Here is an 18,127-nt window from a genome sequence, read left to right on the forward strand (position 1 = left end):
TCCTTTCGGGAAACCAGGCGCATAGCCAGGAATTTGCCAAGGGAGGGCGAAACTGTAGATTTGGCATTGCAAACTATCTAAGCGTAGCGCCACCATGAGTTGGCGCGAAGCGTACAAGAAAATTTTGGCTGAAAATGCCTCCCAGATCGCTGGAAATGGCACTTCCCAGGCCTTGTAAGTTGCATCTTAGCATTTTCTCTTTTGAAAATACTAGCGATATCATAAAAACATTTAAAAAAAAAATTAAAAATTATGCTCAAGGGGAGGGGGCGGCTGCCCCCTTCGCCCCCCCCCCTTGGCTACGCGCCTGCGGGAAACATGTCATACTGTAGGTTTTAATTGATGTTGAAGTCACATTGAGGTATAAGGAAACTTTGTTGGCTTTTACGTTGTTACGTATATACAAACAAAGAAACAAATTAATAATAATGAGGCTGGACATTGTTACAATTCATGCCATCCATTTATCTGCTATACATTTCCGTTATAATACAAAATAATTAGAAGGAAGGGGAGAAATAACAATAATAATAATAATAATAATAATGATAATCAAACGAACAAAAGAAGTCGTAGACATAATACCAAAGAGTTTGAAAATGGAAGGAATATCAATTACGATTTTAGGATGGTGATTGCACAATTAAAGTAGCATGCAAGAAAACTCGAGAGAAAAGAAGCAAAAAACAAACAAACGCACAATAATGAACAATAATAATTAATTGTTTTGTTAGGTTACCAAATTCTTTCCATCTACATTAAAAACAAGAAACAATTCTCGTCTCAAACTGGTAATCTATTGGCAGACAGATTGCTGTATATTTTGCATAACACTAAAGTTTGAAAAATTACACTCTCATAGCATGTGTTAAATGACTTTTATTGAGACAATTTTTAGTGAGATTTTAATGAGATGTTAGTGAGACAATTTTGTGTGTATAGTAAAACTCCCTTTAAGCCAAACCTTTTTTTACCTATAAGCACCACATTTCCTGCCACTGGAATGTCCCTTTAAGCAATGCCATTTATGTGCCACTTGTTAGGACTTTATATCATCTGGAGCAATGAAAGGGGAACATTATCACTTATATAAATATTCAAATAAATGAGTATTCTGAAATAATCAATCACTAAAAGTACAAAATAAGAAATACATTTCAACTAAGTGTTAGAATCATTCTTATAGAAAGAAAAAAGTCATTTCTAACAGAGAAGTCATTTTATCATTACTTAATAAAGAATTTGGAGTCATGAAACCATTCTCATAACTAATGTTTCTATATATTTTTTTCAATAATATATCTCCCTTTGTTTAATCTTGGTGACGATATTTCTTTTATTGTATAAAAGTGTTATTATATGTGATATGAACAATAGTCCAATGTTGACAATATATATATATCACTAGCTAAAAAGGCATAAACAATGAGATGGCACTAACAAGGTTATGAATATTCAGTACCAAGAAAGACAATAAGATATTGAAATGGCTATTGTTATATACCAACAATAGACCACACAAAACTGCCAACATATATATGTCATTTAGAAAACAGATGATGATGATCACAACAAACAATTCTTGTCATGCAAAGTTACAAATCTGCACAATACCATATTTAGTACTTTGATACAATGATTTCGCAACGGATCTTTTCAATCTCAAGAAATGTCTCTTACTTTTCAAAACCAATATTTTTCCATGACCAATATATTTTTTAAAGCCACCTTTTTAGTTTTCTGCAAAAGCCTAGGTCTAAACACTTTTCATAGCATGTAGATGCAGCAATGAGAGCCTGCAATGCATATATACATCTGAGCACATTGACACAGTGCCATTGACATTATGTGTTTAATGTTATCAGCTAAATGCACCGCTTTAGCAAGTCCTGAAGTAGTTAACCCTCACAATATCCCTCCTGGATACCATAACGCTAGCTAAATCTCATAGGACACAACTAAACAGAACTGTCCCGTCATTAAGGAATTTGAACTGGTGCTGGATTGTCCAGCACGCAGAAGGTCATGGGTCACCTCCCCCAAAGTCATGGGGCTTCCATATAAAACACTTCCAGGCTAGACATGCCAACTTTCAATTTCTGGGTTGTGCCTGCCAAACTCACTGTGAAGGCAGGAGGGGTAGAAGGGATCCCTGCATATTTTGTCGTCAGGACCCCAGAAGGAGTTAACCCTGTGCTGATTAGAGTAATGAAGTCCGACCAGCTGTATCGAGAATGACAACACCAATAATAATTATTATAATGATCATATTTATCATGATCATAAATCATATCAATTATTGTTTTTGATTCTAAACTTTGCAATAGGTTTCAGGAGCTATATTTCTTATTTGTCTGCATGTAGGATTCAAACTTAATCTTGTACACGTTTTCTTGAGAAGATATTACAACTTTCTAGTTTCTGGATCTGATAAATTATCCCTTTTAAGGAGCATCAGACAAACGTTTTTCTCTTCTAACAAAGACTGTATCCCGTGTACAGGTTGTGTAATTTCATAGAAACAAAACAACAAATTATGACACTTCTTCCCCCTCCAGCTTTCAATACAGCCAATATTCCAATCATCTCAAAATCATTTCTTCCTATTAGGGAATTTAGGCTTCTCCAATCATACGACCAAATACAATTCCCTTAAATTTTAAAAGCACAACATTAAATTCCTTCTGGCAACATGAGCACTTCCAAACTAATGGGCATGCCTTCTTTTTCTTTCAACTTTTAATGCTTTCACATATAACTTGGCCTCCAGTTACATTTTACCCAAAGATTCAGACATTAAGAAGAGAATTAAAGCTTTTTAACATGACAAAAAGATAAAAATGACAAGATAGCCTTGCTCCTGGCAAGAGATAAACAAGCAATATGTATGTTAATGAACCACAGGATTTAAAGGCACACACTGTGCACAGTGAACTTGGACACTGTGCAGTCAAAAGTAGGATACTGAGGGGGCTGCAGCATCCTGCAGCTATGCTGCATAAGATGTAATAATCTCTTGTACTTAGCAGTTTCACACAATAGGGACTGCTGTGATATTCAGCCTTGCTGCATAGGATTGGCAGCTGGTGCAGCTTTCCTTTTAAAAACAGTATAAGTTGTATAAGTTATATTTGTACTCAAGACTCCATTGAGTATAGAGTGTATAAAAGATGGTCGATAAGACTACGTCATTCGTTTTAATGACAGAGATTTTAAAGAGACAAGAATTTATTGTTTATAGAAATGCACAGAGAAGATGTGGGGAAAAAGTTCATTTAAAATGATTTAAGGAGACATACCTGCTAATTATTTTCTTCTTCAAGGAATAGTCCAGAATTAAATTAATTTTCTTAAATATTTTCTATAAATATAAATTCATCCCACTCATCCTGCTGGAGTTTGTATTCAACTCTGTGGATTTTTAAATGATAGGCTCCTTTAACTTCCAGTTTGAATAAAGGAGTAATATTTAAGAAATGTCACTATTACAATCAAGTCCCTGATGTAATAATAAGCTGGATACATGTTCATATAGACAAAGGCAAATGAAAATCAAAAATCAAATGAAAAAAAGAGAAGTCTTTTTTTCCTGTTGTTTCTTTCTCGATTCGACATCCTTCGGCTTTTCAAGATTAAATTTTTAAGGACAAAAGAGGAAAAGCCTGTACGATTTGCTTTCCTATCAATTTTTGACATTACCCGATCTGCCAATTATGTGATAACAACCAACTTTAATTCCGTTAGAGTCCTGCACAAAAACAATTCGAGGCTACCGAGAGAGGATATCAAAAATATCTGACATTTTGAACAATCGATGTATGAAATGGGTCTGGGTTTTTCACATGTGTTCGTTTGTACGGCATTGTGACGTCCGTACTCGCTGTGCATTTGGGATCATATGTGTGATGTTGTTATTTAGATTGATTCTATCTATTTGGATGGAGATGTTTTTATAGTTAAATGAGGTTTCTGTTGAAGAAAAGCTACCATTTAGTTGAAGGAAGCTGGCAACAGTTTTTTGTGACTGACTTAAACACAACGTGTCTTAAACATGTTAAAATATGTTGTGGTTGATACAGAAATGGTTAACCCCTATACCGTAGTCCATGTAACTGACGCTTCTTTATCTAGGTTCGTACCATTATGTTGATCGGGGTAATGTAAGTTGGCTTTAAATAAAGACAAAAATGGAAATATATCTATAGCGAAAATAATTGTACCAGATTGATGGAGTGACACACTGTGTATGTATGTCTCATACTCTTGGCTTTAAGAGCTACTGTGTGTTTTTGAAGTATAGAATAAACAAAAGAAAACAAGGTTAGGCTGGGAGAGTATGCTATCATTTCAATATACCACTTTAAACCTACCAGATGAAGAAGTGAGTACAAGTTGTGAGTATAAGAGTAACACTTCTGTAAAAATGATGCAAACATTTACAGTTGAGAGTAATGTACTAATTAAGTCTAGCTGCCAATGGGGTGGATATTTTTGGAAGAGAGGGCATGAGATACGGGATGGGGATTATTCCCGCCAGTAGCTGGATTTGTTTTGGCTTTATAAAATTGCCGGGAATTTTCGGCATCTTTCGGTCAAAAGCATATCTTTGTGGCATTTGGTTTGGCAAAGATATGGATTTTTTTCTCCAAATTTGATGGCAATTCGTGAATGAATCTGGCAACAGCAGACTTGATAATGTCATCACATTTATTGAGCTGGAAATGTTCCGATTTCTTTAATGTATAAATAACATTTAACTCACAAATTCACTTAGGAAAATAATATTTCTACCAAACAGCTGCATTTTTGAAGAAATTTCTGAAATTACAGAGAATATTGACAAACTAAGTAAACGTTCAAAATGTATCAAATTTCAAGGATAAATCAACAAGAAGATTAAAATAAAGCCGGCAAAGCTATTGAAGAACATCTACAGTGATGACATCACAGACTATCCACTGTGATCCCATCCGTGGAAGAATCAGAGTGTACAGCCAGTCTGAAAAAGGTCACACTATGTGAAATATATCTCAAATTAGGAATAAAATATTGAGATGGGTTTTTTCTTTTTCCATATAAGTCACTATTTTCTTCCACCAGAATATCCATCTAAGATAGCTATAAAACAGAGTAAGATAATGGCAACATTGACATGACAGAGTTTTAGAAGCAACTGGGTTGGTTGAGTAAATCCCCTATTTAATAAGGAGCATATTTCGGTTCAACTGTTTGATAATTTAGTCAGCACAATCTTTACTGGAACTTTACTCCCAGGAATGGAATAGTTTCAGTAGAACATATTGGTAGAATAAGTGAGACCATCAGGATGAATAAGTAATACAAGTTGCAAAACCACACAGCTATCGATACTATACACTATGATAAATCATTGTATTGTATTAGATTCCTACTTGGTTACTAGTTGAGATAACAATCCTTTGCTGTATTTCTCGTGTCCTTACATAGGTTAACCTTCCTACTGTAATGTTATATTGCATTAAACTTGTACAAACATAATGTGAAGAAATAAATTTGAAATTGAAAAGTTTAGAAACATGTAAAATATTTGATAACTATTCTACCAGGTCTGGCCTTCATATTTAAGCCACCATCTCCACACACAGCTAACGACATCACCATGTTGCACGGACACCCTCAGACTGATACAACTGAATCACTTCTCCTACGAGAACCGACAGACATTAGATCACTGGTGTATGTAGCAGCGACAGATCTGATCTATTCAACACGACGACGACGAAGGAAATTACCAAGTCAAAACATCGGGAAATTACCAAGGGACCGTTAATCTACAATAAATATGCAATCGACTGTCGAACTCAGTCTGATAGGATGATTTCTATGCCATCATTGCCATGGTAACTATATTAACAGACAATATCATTCTCTTTGAGCTTTATAGAATAACTGTTAATTTATTAAATCATTTCATTTCAGGATTATTCAATGGGTTAGGAGGCAGGTAGCTAGAACTGATAGGGAGATGCCGTCAGCATATATATATAAACCACCTGAAATCCTTCCTTAATATACAACTGTTTATAGGAAAGTCCAATATTACTGGTTTTCTGACCATATTTACTTCTTCCAGAAAGAAAAACACAAAACAAAAAACAATGATCTCAACAAAATGTAAGTAACCTGAATATTAAAAGCATTATATCAACTGGAAACAAAGTAATTAATAACAATTAAGAAATTCGACTGATGATGAAAATCCGATGCAAGTATGCCCAATGCAGAGAGAAGAAAGATGTGGAGTATCCATAAATATTCAAAAAAATAACAATCTAGCTTAAATATAGGAATTTACATTCGGTTATTGAATAGTCACAATCAGCATCATGAATATTCAATTGCCATTAATGAATACACATAAGAGCATGGCGACACGCAGCCTAATTTACATATTTCTGTTTAATTTCATATCCGACAGAAAGTGCAATTTCCATGAACGAAAAATGCATTTCCTTCAATTCTATCCTTCACAAGAAAGCAACATTTCCTATCATGGATATTTGTTAGCGAAGATGCGCCTACAATAAGCCACTTTTTTCTTTGGGAACCGTTCCCCGAAAGAAAACGAGCCGGAACAATGCAACAACTTTAATAAGTTTAACACTAAAATTAAAGGAAGTTTATGAATATACACAAATTAATGTGGTAAATAATAAATTTTTTCTGTAAAGAAAACTCTTGTTGCCATAACTACTAAAATGACCCATGAAGACTTCCCTTGACCTTAATAAGAAGTGAACTGTGAAAACTTCTGCCCAGTGAGTGCCAATCGACCACAAACATTGTGACTGAAGATACCTTTCATGTGTAGTATCCATTCCGTTTCCAAGGGACTTGTGATACCTCACTTGAAGTAACATTGTCACATCATACGGTTACGGTTTTTAAAAGGTATTACCTTTCAAAACATATTGAAACATTGTCTGAATAAAGCTAACAATTGACCCATTTTATAGCTAAGGAACAAAATACAAAGTCTTAGGTTTAGATTAGAATATTGAATTATGATGTTAAAAAAAGCTGATCAAAAATAATAAAAAAATAAATCTCAATCTTCTGAAATTTGTCTCTAAACTTTGATTCATGGTTTGATACAGATCATACTGTTGTTTCTGCAAGTAATGTGTCAAAGGTTCTTGCCGAACATATCAAATTGTTTGGGTGGTAGCCTTCGATAATTCTTTCCTTTGTTCTCTAAATCCATCAGGGACTATTGACAGGTATACAGATAGACATACAGATATGTACAAACATATAGACAGATCAGTTGGCACACTTATGATGCTTTGACACACTACAAGGGAAATGGCAAGACACACAATCCAACTTGAAATCATTGTATGAATATTCATATTTATATGAATATATGAATATTAATGAAACCCTGGTTGTATGCTGAAGATAGTCACATACAATTTAAACATAGAGCAAAAAGCATAAAAATGGGGGAATGTGGTTTCAGGTTAAAATTAAATATCATTCAAGTCCTGGTTATAAACCGAAGATTTCTGTGTTTCCTACACTCTACAACCAAACTTTAGTACATAACATAGCCAAAAAATGGTATAATACAGAAAAAACTAATCATAATAATAAAAACATAAGTGGAACTTAATCATAATTACGTATAATAATAGGAGGGATAAAATCAAATAGCTGGATAAAATATGGTAATATTGACTCAAAACCTTGGATGTGTTATACAGACATGCAAAAACAATTCTAAGAGTAGGTGGGTGGGTCCAAAATCACAATCACACAACCAATTGAAATTGAATGGAATAAGAAATATTTGTGTTGATTAAATTGCCTGTTAGATTTTAGAAAAAAAAAACATTCCCCTTACAAGTAGTATAACATGGAAATTTGAAGAAAGTTCTTATACTGATGCTTGGATTTTATTATGTAACCATCTGATGGGTCTAACAAGTCCCCCCGCCCCCCCCCCCCCGCCCCAAAGAAAACAAAACCAGAAAGAAAGAGAGAAAGAGAATGAGAAAAGCAGGGGTGCAGGCAGTTATTGGCTGTCTTCAAGCTTCGACTGATCAGTTTTTACTTGCACCAACTGTGTCAGTTAGAGCATCATTTCAGGAACTAAGGCTTCCACAAAAGCTTATCAGAAAAATAGATGGCAGTTCCAGACTTAATGTTTGTCATTATTGATTGTCGGGCAAGAAATGGCACCAGTCATGACAGTTTCTCAGCAAGTTAAAGATTTGGATCCTAAAGCAAAATACAAACCTTTTTTTTCGGTAGTTTGCCTTTAGCAAATAATAACAGACACGACTGTTTGGTTTTAAGATACCTACTGTCTGAAGTGAGTCCACATCAAGTGGCCAGTAGAGACTCTGTACTGTACTAGAAGCTTTACCATGAAGTGTCATAATTATTTCGGCAGGATCCCACTCGGGGTGACCATTGACAGCAAAGAAATAATAGCTAAACATAGCACGCTGTAAACCAAATGTCTCCTGGCATTCTCCCTCAGGGAAAAGTGCCAATTAGCAAATTAGAACATCTCATTATAGATATGTTTACAGCAAATATGGTTTGCATTTTTCTTGTATGTTAAACAGGTTGATAAAATGGAAGTACATGCGGGTGCAGAAATTTGGACAATCAAGGCAATTTTAGACCACTTTCCACCTCCACAGGGCAACGTAGACCACTTTCCACCTCCACAGGGCAACGTAGAAATTTGTCTACCCGCGAGCTAAATAGGTATTGCTACATGCAACAACTTTGGTTTCTCATAGATAAAAAATTTAACAATTACTAGGGAAAAGGTCTTGCCATTTGCGGTAAAAAAAAATTTAATAGAATCAATTTAATCTCACATGGCACGGTAAACTCTGGAATGAGACGTGAAAACTGACATTTTCCTGATATTAACCATGATAAAGTTTGAAGAGTACAATGTAAACTTTTAGTTGGTTTCCATTTTCATCCACAGAAATTGCTTTGATTTCATTTCTTTTCCTCAAACTTTGGCAACCTATCTGCCAACGGAAGATTATCAACTTAATTTTTTGGTCTGTGAATTGTTTATATATGTCAAGCGGATCTTGACAGCTCTTAAGTGTCTGAAGTTAATACAAAGCCTCAACACAGCTAAATAGATTGGTTTACCACTGAATTCATACTGCAGTGGGAAATAAACAGTTTAATAAATAACGTTTACTGGAACAACAAACAGAGATGAAGGCTGTCAATAAAGAAATGACGATGAGTTTCTGACAGTTGAATGTATTTTGTTGTTCCTGCTGGCTTTCGTCCCTGCCAGTGAGCTTGCAGTTATTCTCAGAACTTTGTAAATACTTTGTTATACTGAAATAACAAACTTTTCAAAAAATTCAAATAAATTGTCTTATATTTGTACAAATGTGGAAACATTCCAATCGTGCTCTTGAAGTTCTGAACCCATGACATGTATAGATACCGCTTTTATTCTTGCATTCTTAATATAAATTTGCAAGACTCTGTGAATTAATTAAATATTTTGTGATAAGGTACGAGTATGAGTTTTTTTTACAGAGGGTACTTGATAGGGCCTGTTTGCCCCTCCTGGTCCTTTCCTCTAAAACTGAATTTAACAGATGAATGTTGTGTCAGCATTTTGTGGGCCTACATGTCAGCATATTGTGGGCCTACATGTCAGCATCTTGTGGGCCTGTTGTGTCAGCCTATTGTGGGCCTACATGTCTTTTGTATTGTCAGATTTTATGAAAAGTTTCTCAGAACAAACAATTTTGCAACCTTAAGACTGAAGAGTAATTCACTAAAATGGTACACTGGTTACTATAATTATAATTTCTGTACAGGAATGGTTATATACTGTATCTCAATCACGATATAAATTACAAAGTTGAATAATGTTTACTACTCGAGTATATTATAACAGAGAAGTGTAAACTAGTAACAGACAAAAGGATAAACAGACTAGTCAACAGACAAGTAAACAGATAAAAGGACAAGAAACACAACGAAATGGCAAACATGGAGACATTCTTTGACAGGATCTTAAAGGGATGTTCTGAAGGCAAAAACAGTGTGACTCTTGGATGGAAAAGAATGCTATTCTACACTGTTAAGTTGAAAATCCTATCTTAATAGCTTGTCCCTAAAACTCAAGATATGGATAAAACCCTCCATTCTGCCTCGGTTTGGATTACGGTCGGTAGTCTGTGATGTCATAACAGCAAAATTTCCTTGAAGAGCTTTTCTTTCACATGATAATCTTCTTGTTCATCTTATCCTTGATTTAACCTGATTCATTTGGAATGTTTACTTATCTGTCAAGGCTCTCTGTAATTAGAATTTCATGAAAATGCAACTTTTATGTAGAAATATTATTTTTCCCAGCTGTGAGTAAGTGAGTCAAATATCTACAAAAGCAAAGAAAGAAGCATATTCAGCTGAATCGCTGTGATACTCTCATTCACTTTCCTGTTGCCAGGGGCAACCACAAAAATTCCAACAAATTTGAGAAATTCAGGTCTTCTTCATACAAACTGCTATAGGATACGGTTTTTGACGTAAAGATGTAGAAAATTTCCATCATATTTTATCAAGCAGTCAGAATCAGCCGCCCAGAATATCCCTTTAAGTTGCCTCACCTTCCAACAAATTTTCTGATTCACTGACTAAAAAATTGAATGAAATATGTCAACACCGAATCTGACTTAGACTTTCATGGTGACACATATTCAGCAATGAAGAAAGCAAAAATGGAACCACCGTGAAATGATTACGTTACAAAGTAACCATTTTAACTGTTTCCGTCTTAAAACTAATATTTTGTCTAACAGAACTAAATCTTCTCTTTAGTTTTTAGAAATAGCCAGAAACCTGACAGTTTTACAAAGTAAAATTTTAAACATGCTGTACCAAGATGTTGAAAGGACATGTTTGCACGGTTCCCACGCTTCTGAACGAATGAAATTATAGAATTTTCAAGACCAAAACATATAATTGACTATGGCGCTTAGACACTATACAGGTCCTAATGTTAATAGGCTACCTATGATAAGCCTAACACAGTTGTAACTCTTGCCAAATGTATGCTAACCCCTTTCCTTAATTTGTGGTGTAGGCTACGTTATACCGGTCATGTCATGGCATGAACTACACACATGACAGGGTGTAGACAAATACTTTCATCACAGTTCTATTACAACGTTATTTACTTTATCTGAAACTTCTTAATATTGAGTAAGTCATACCATATGAGAAGTGTTCAAATAAGGATTTTTCCTCGCTTTTCCAGACTGAACTCCCACATTCAAGGACTTTCAAAGCTAAAAAAGAGGTCTTTCCTTTTCCTTAAGTTTTCCAGACTTTTCCCACTTTCCAGACCATGTGCTTGGATTACTTGTGTGTTTAGCTAATAACAGTATTAAAGCAGAATGCAGTAATGCAAGAGAAGCAACAATGATATAAACTTTGTTTTCTCTAGGGACACCAAACTGTACATCTCACGTAGACCGTTCGGGCGGTATCGTTGAGTGCAACATAGAATACGCTGTCATGCAGAACTAATCTGTTATGATGTCGGATTGAGACTCTGCTTGAATATTACGTATTATCTGAACCTCATATTAACTTCAAATTTGTATCTGAGTATCTTCTTAACTGCTCAATAGTATTAACCTAAACCCTTGCACACCTTGTTCCACCTCATAGGTAATTATTCCACAAAGGAGTCCAGGACAGAGCGCTGTTTTATAACGAAAATACAAGTTCTTCTCAAGCCTCTACTGGAGATGTTTCCATATTTCTCTGAGTGTTTCTGGTTTCATTCTGCTATGTGGTTTGAGGCGGAGATTGCGAAAAATACGGAGCAGACTCTTTGTTGAGCAGGGTGTGGCAGACGTCGCAGACTGGCATTTTACGATTGCTGCGACCGCTATCCACCGTCTTGGACAAGCATTCTGGACAATGTATTTTACCGCAATGTTTGCAGTGAACCTGTGTAGAGTAGACAAAGGTGACTGTGAAGGAGGTGCAACAAATATCCAGATAATTAGGGCAAGACCTGCTCTAGAGTACATTTTAAATGCTCAAGTATCGGCCAAGACCTGCTCTAGAGTTCATTTTATGTGCTCAAGTATCGGCCATGTTGCCACAGCATTTGTAAATGTTGTGTACCGGCCTGAGTTATACGAAACCATAGCACAATTTTTTAAATACATAAACTGATGGATTTGAAAAAAAACTCAGCTGTTGTGCAAACTATAAACATTATTCTTGATTTAAACAATTCTTCCAAGACCAAACAAACAAGCTTTCTTTTATTATATACTTCACCAATTTTTAAAGAATCCTAGTATCATGTAGCATACCACTAAGGAGAATATCGTAAAAGGAAATTTAGAAAACAAAACAGGAAAACAAATGGAATAAAGTAAAGAGAACTGAATAAGCTTACAAAGGGATTTCGTACCTTTTTCTTTCGTTGAGATCCAAAATTGATTTTACAATTAAAACATTTATCAACGTCATCCTCATGTTCCCATCTGACCTCATTCTCCGTCTGTCGGATATTTTCTAATTGCACCTGCGAAAATTAACCAAGAGATAGAAAGGAATCAAGATAAGAAATCAAAGGGTAACAAGAAGTTAAAGCAGCTCTTGAGTTGGTGTTGATAAAAGTTTTGATTTCTATTTTGTTTTTATATAATGCTGGTAACAAGGAAGTATTTTATCTTTACTAGTCGAGTTTATACAGCTGTAAAAGTTAGAACACTTCGAAATTTTCAAAGTGCGTTTTTGGTGTCATCAATACCAATACATCCAGCAATGCATTTAAGTGCATTCATAATTAGCTGACTTTCATAATTAGCTGACATAATTAGTTTCCATAACATAATTAGCTGACTTATTGTAGGAATCAGATATACCTGAAGATTCTCTTCATGATTTGGTTAACACTTCTTGAAGTCTGCCAACCTCAAGTGATCACCTTTGACCTCCTCTACACACAAAACAAAACAGCCTTTGTTTCCATAAGTGGCATCTTCCAACCATCTAATTTGTCCTTCTTGAGATATCACATGTAATCACAAACTTCCCACATTCTGACCTCTGATTAACCTCAAATTAACTTCACTGACCTTTGACCTATGCTACAAATCATATGCTTCATCTCAATAATAGGGACATACAGAGTATGAGATCCATCCATGGTTTGGTTAACACATCTTGAAGAAAACCAAGTGGTCACCTTTGACCTCCTCTACACACAAAACAAAAGAGCCTTTGTTTTCCATAAGAGGCATCTTCCCGACCATCTAATTTGTCCTCATTGATATATCACATGTTATCACATTCTGACCTCTGCTTCACCTCAAATTACCTTCACTGACCTTTGACCTATGCTAACAAACAATATGCTTCATCTCAATAATAGGGACATACAAAGTACGAGATCCAACCAAATTTCCATCTTAAGATACTGTTTAACGTTTTAGCTTCTGGCAACCTCAAAATGAGTTTTCAACCCGCCACTAAAAACACTGGGATTCATCTACTCAATATCATGCATTCATATGCAAAATTTGACACTGATCTACATTTCCTTGCTTGCTTAAAATACTTTCACATTATGACCTCTACTGATCATTGACCTTCACCAAACACAATGGGATTTTTAAACTAAACATGTGGGCATCATCCACACTTAAAGATGAACGATAGTGATTTTTCAGCATCGACGAAAAAATACGATTTTATTCAAGAGTATTCTAGTTGGTTTCCATATTACACATGTGAAAATTCAAGTCAATCCGATGTTGGGAAAGGCTTAAAAAAAATTCCTAAACTCGTTGATTTTTTGAACAAAAATTGGGCTTTTCGCGAACAGCGATATGATGATTGGGCTAGAATACGATTCCTCCTGAAGCCAAAACCACGAGGCATGCATGTGAATAAACGCAATAGGCATTGCATGTAGTGAGAAAATTGTTCGAGCTAGACTAACTACTCGATTGAGTTCAAATGCGGTTGTATTTCAAGCTCAATGAAACCTTTCTGTTGGATTTAATGACGCACGGAACAAGGAACGTTTATGTTTTACAGTAGGCCTAGTGCATACAAGCGAATCTACTTTGTTTAGAACTTTGGATTTTCTTTCGGATGTTATACTAAACTACGTTTGAGACTATCATCACTATTGTTATTGTGCCAGTTTGACTGGTAAGTGAGCACATTCATACATCACTCTGTATAAAACCCGCCAAAAACGTGATCTTGAGATTTACGTTACTCTGGGTCAGCGTGCGAGTTACCTCTTCAGATATTGGGAAACCGTTGCGAAATCGCCGCAAATTTCGTAAAAAAAAACTTGTAAACACGTGGTGAAGAAATCAAGAAACACCATGATATTCATTATCTATTTATGTCTTGAACATTACGCCGGAAAATAACAGTTATGCTGACACGAAATGCACGCACAGCTCCGTACTGAACAGTTCACAACAGAAAAGATCATCACAGTGACGTCATTCACTGACCTGAGGGCGGTTCAAGGTCGTTGCAGTGTTTGCAAATTCCTAAATTACGGAGACGAAAAAACGATGTTTTAATTCCCTTTTTTATAACTTTTCGGTGTGCTATTTGAAAAATTAAAAAATATGTTGCTTGGTAACATATAAACTACATTATATATGAAAATGAGAGATTTTTTTTCTGTCACTATCGTTCTACTCTAAAGTTTGAGATCCATCCAGGTTTCCCTTGAAGAGATGTGATGTTTACAAGCATGGCATCACACACACAAGTACACCCACACCCACACACCCACTCATAATACCTGTAAACCCTGTCTGTCAAAGGCAAGTACTCAGAAGAAGGGAGGGGGGGGGGGCAGGCCTAACATATATTTCACTAAATACTAGTAATCACTAATCAGTCCTAAATGTACATCCACAAGTTTCAAGTTACGTCCACTTCCTTCCACTTCACCTTAAAGGGTGTGAAGACTCGCGCAAAAAGAAACGTCTAATGCCGGTAATCTGACCTAGTTTCGAATGAGGTGTAACAGAAGAGTTAGACACCACCATCGATCCCAGAAAATACACACACACACAGCTTGCTACCATCGGTAATTAGACACTAGTGTACAGTCAGTACATACAGCTGCGGTCAATACCCACAGCACAGTGTACAAACAATATAGCGATGGACATCTCAGGTCCAGCTAAAGATAACAAGGTATCACGTTTCATTACTGTACTGTCTGCACTTTGTAGCGACACGAAACGTCACTTGCAAGCAACAGAAAGTTAACTAATTCAGATGGCTGCACAAGGTTTGGGGCGAGTCTTCAATGCCTTTAAGTTAATACTGGCATTTTCAAATCACACCCCAACAATTCATGATATGCAAAACTTGACAGATCCTTCGCTTCTTAACACTTTAAATTCCTAACATTAAATCTGGGTCGTAAATCAGGAATGATTTAATTCTTTACAACTTTCAAAGAGCGATTGTACCAATCGTAAAATCCTGAAGTGATGAAACCACTCCAGAATCAAGTGGAATGCATTAACACACTTACTTAAATGAAATGCTACACGTGAAAGTCACATCAAATCTAGGTCAATAAAAAATATGGTCTGATATTATTATAATGTTAGAAGTGACATAATTATAATGATTTTTTTTTCTGTAAACCTCTCCAGCAATTAAGAGCAATCTTTGGGAGTGATTTTGGAAAAAATAATCATATTACATTCTATTTTTCATAAATCCTTGTCAACTACAATACCAGCATCTACAATCATAATACTGTACTGTATATATGGAATTTAATTTTCAAAATCAAATTGAGGTACAGTATCTAATCATATTAACCACAACAATAGAATAAATGCACTTTCAAATCCTTTTGTGTTTTAAGCAGACTTTAAATTAAAAAGAAATTTGTACAAACTGTAAAAGCCTTTAGGCCTTGTTTTTTTTTTTTTTTTGCTTCTTTTTCTTTCCTTCAAACTATCGACGTACAGCTATGGAATGAAACTGAATGCACAGAGACACAATCTCCCATGGAGCAATAATAGTTGATTGAAAATGACAACAGAATTTACAGAAAGGTATCTTGCATAACTGGTTCAGAAATGCATGAACATACGTTATGGTTGTCATAGCAACCAAATCTCCTGAGCCTGAGGAGGGTAAGCATGGCAGAATTAAAGATTCCGAATGATATCACACTTCTCAAACTCATTCCATAAAATTACTCGGGATAAATTAGAACATGGTATCATTATGGTATTTGATTTGTGGAGGGGTAGTACTGGAAAGGGAGGGGCGGCAGGGGGGGCAGGGATGACGGCTGGCGGGACGGTGAGGGGGGCAACTAAACACTGTTCAGTTTGTTCAAAGTTTGATATTATTCATCATATGTCACTTGAATAATTCTTAAAATCTGCCCAATACCCAACTGAGATGACCCCCATCCCCATCCCCCTGCTGAGAAGGTGTGACATTAAAACTTTCATGAAACTATATACATAATTTAAATGGCACAGGAATTTTACACCTGGGAATTATCAACTATTTGGCTTCTTTAGACATTACTCATAGATAAAATATCAAGCCACTAGATTACGCTACTGTCAATGCACTCATTGGTAAAAGGTACAATTTTCTAATTTTATTATATTAAACCAACACTTGCAATCTGTATCAATTAATGTGATATAAACCTTAAATCAAATCACCGATTATGCAGGACATGCATGATACAAATTAATACTAGGGTATTACTGAGCTAAGGCCGAAGAAGGGCATTTAATTTGGGGGGGGGGGTGGGGATGCAAAATGTTTGGGAGGCAGTGGGACACTCGTTTTGATCTGAAATGAATAACCACAATCCACCTGATGAGATGGACCCTCTGTTCACTTTGTACAGTACCTTTAATTCTAGGTTTAGAGTGTAGTTTGAAACAGAACAGTACTCTTTTAAAATTTTTTTTTTTTAATTTGTCAAGAATACGGCACTTTCTTTAATATCACATTTTGCTTCAATTCTCAACAAGACCCCACTTTTCAAATGACAAATGGGGAACAGATATTGGCATGGGTACTGTATTGACACTTCTTTTTTATGGAAATAGTTACTTTTGATTTGTCATAAAAACTGGGGGCATGGGCCCCTGTGCCTCTCATCCCCTAGCTTCACAATCCCTGCTTCTATGGGAAAATTGCCCCCCCCCCCCCAAAAAAAAGAAAGAAAAGAAAGAGACCATTCATCATGTCATTAATCTGAAATGTTTAAGGCCACAGACAATGCTTGCCTCCTTAACTCAGTTTGATTTCACATTGACAAATTGGGAAAATCAAATTAACACTGATTTTATCTGGCAACAGGTCAAGTGATTAATGTTGTCATGGTAATTTCATCGCATGAGAAAACATACAACACGGTCTGATTTCACATTGACAAATTGGAAAAATCAAATTAACACTGATTGTATCTGGCAACAGGTCAGTGATTAATGTTGTCACGGTAATTGCATTGCACGAGAAAACATATCACATGGCCTTATTAACAATTCTATCAGATTTTGTGTGTCCATGGTCTGATTTCATACTGACAAATTGGAAAAATCAAATTAACACTGATTGTATCTGGCAACAGGTCAGTGATTAATGTTGTCACGGTAATTGCATTGCACGAGAAAACATATCACATGGCCTTATTAACAATTCTATCAGATTTTGTGTGTCCATGGTCTGATTTCATATTGACAAATTGGGAAATCAAATTAATGCTGATTGCATCTGGCAACAGGTCAGTGATTAATGTTGTCACGGTAATTGCATTGCACGAGAAAACATATCACATGGCCTTATTAACAATTCTATCAGATTTTGTGTGTCCATGGTCTGATTTCATACTGACAAATTGGGAAATCAAATTAATGCTGATTGTATCTGGCAACAGGTCAGTGATTAATGTTGTCACGGTAATTGCATTGCACGAGAAAACATATCACATGGCCTTATTAACAATTCTATCAGATTTTGTGTGTCCATGGTCTGATTTCATATTGACTAATTGGGAAATCAAATTAATGCTGATTGT

At 35.6% G+C, this 18,127-nt stretch overlaps 1 protein-coding gene across 1 annotated transcript in view; it reads right to left on the bottom strand.

Moving 5' to 3' along the window:
• Window positions 1–423: 423 nt before the first annotated feature.
• Window positions 424–18,127, bottom strand: part of LOC139981172 (rab GTPase-binding effector protein 1-like) — a 49,742-nt gene continuing 32,038 nt past the window's right edge. The window contains exons 20-22 of the mRNA XM_071993368.1: window positions 12,482–12,595; window positions 8,716–12,006; window positions 424–8,685 (exon numbers count right to left, since the gene is read on the bottom strand). Of these exons, the coding sequence (XP_071849469.1) occupies window positions 11,842–12,006; window positions 12,482–12,595 (279 nt within the window). The 3' untranslated portion in view covers window positions 424–8,685; window positions 8,716–11,841. The remainder of the gene's footprint in view (window positions 8,686–8,715; window positions 12,007–12,481; window positions 12,596–18,127) is intronic.

Source organism: Apostichopus japonicus, chromosome 15 (assembly GCF_037975245.1).
Source record: "Apostichopus japonicus isolate 1M-3 chromosome 15, ASM3797524v1, whole genome shotgun sequence".
NCBI lineage: Eukaryota > Metazoa > Echinodermata > Holothuroidea > Aspidochirotida > Stichopodidae > Apostichopus > Apostichopus japonicus.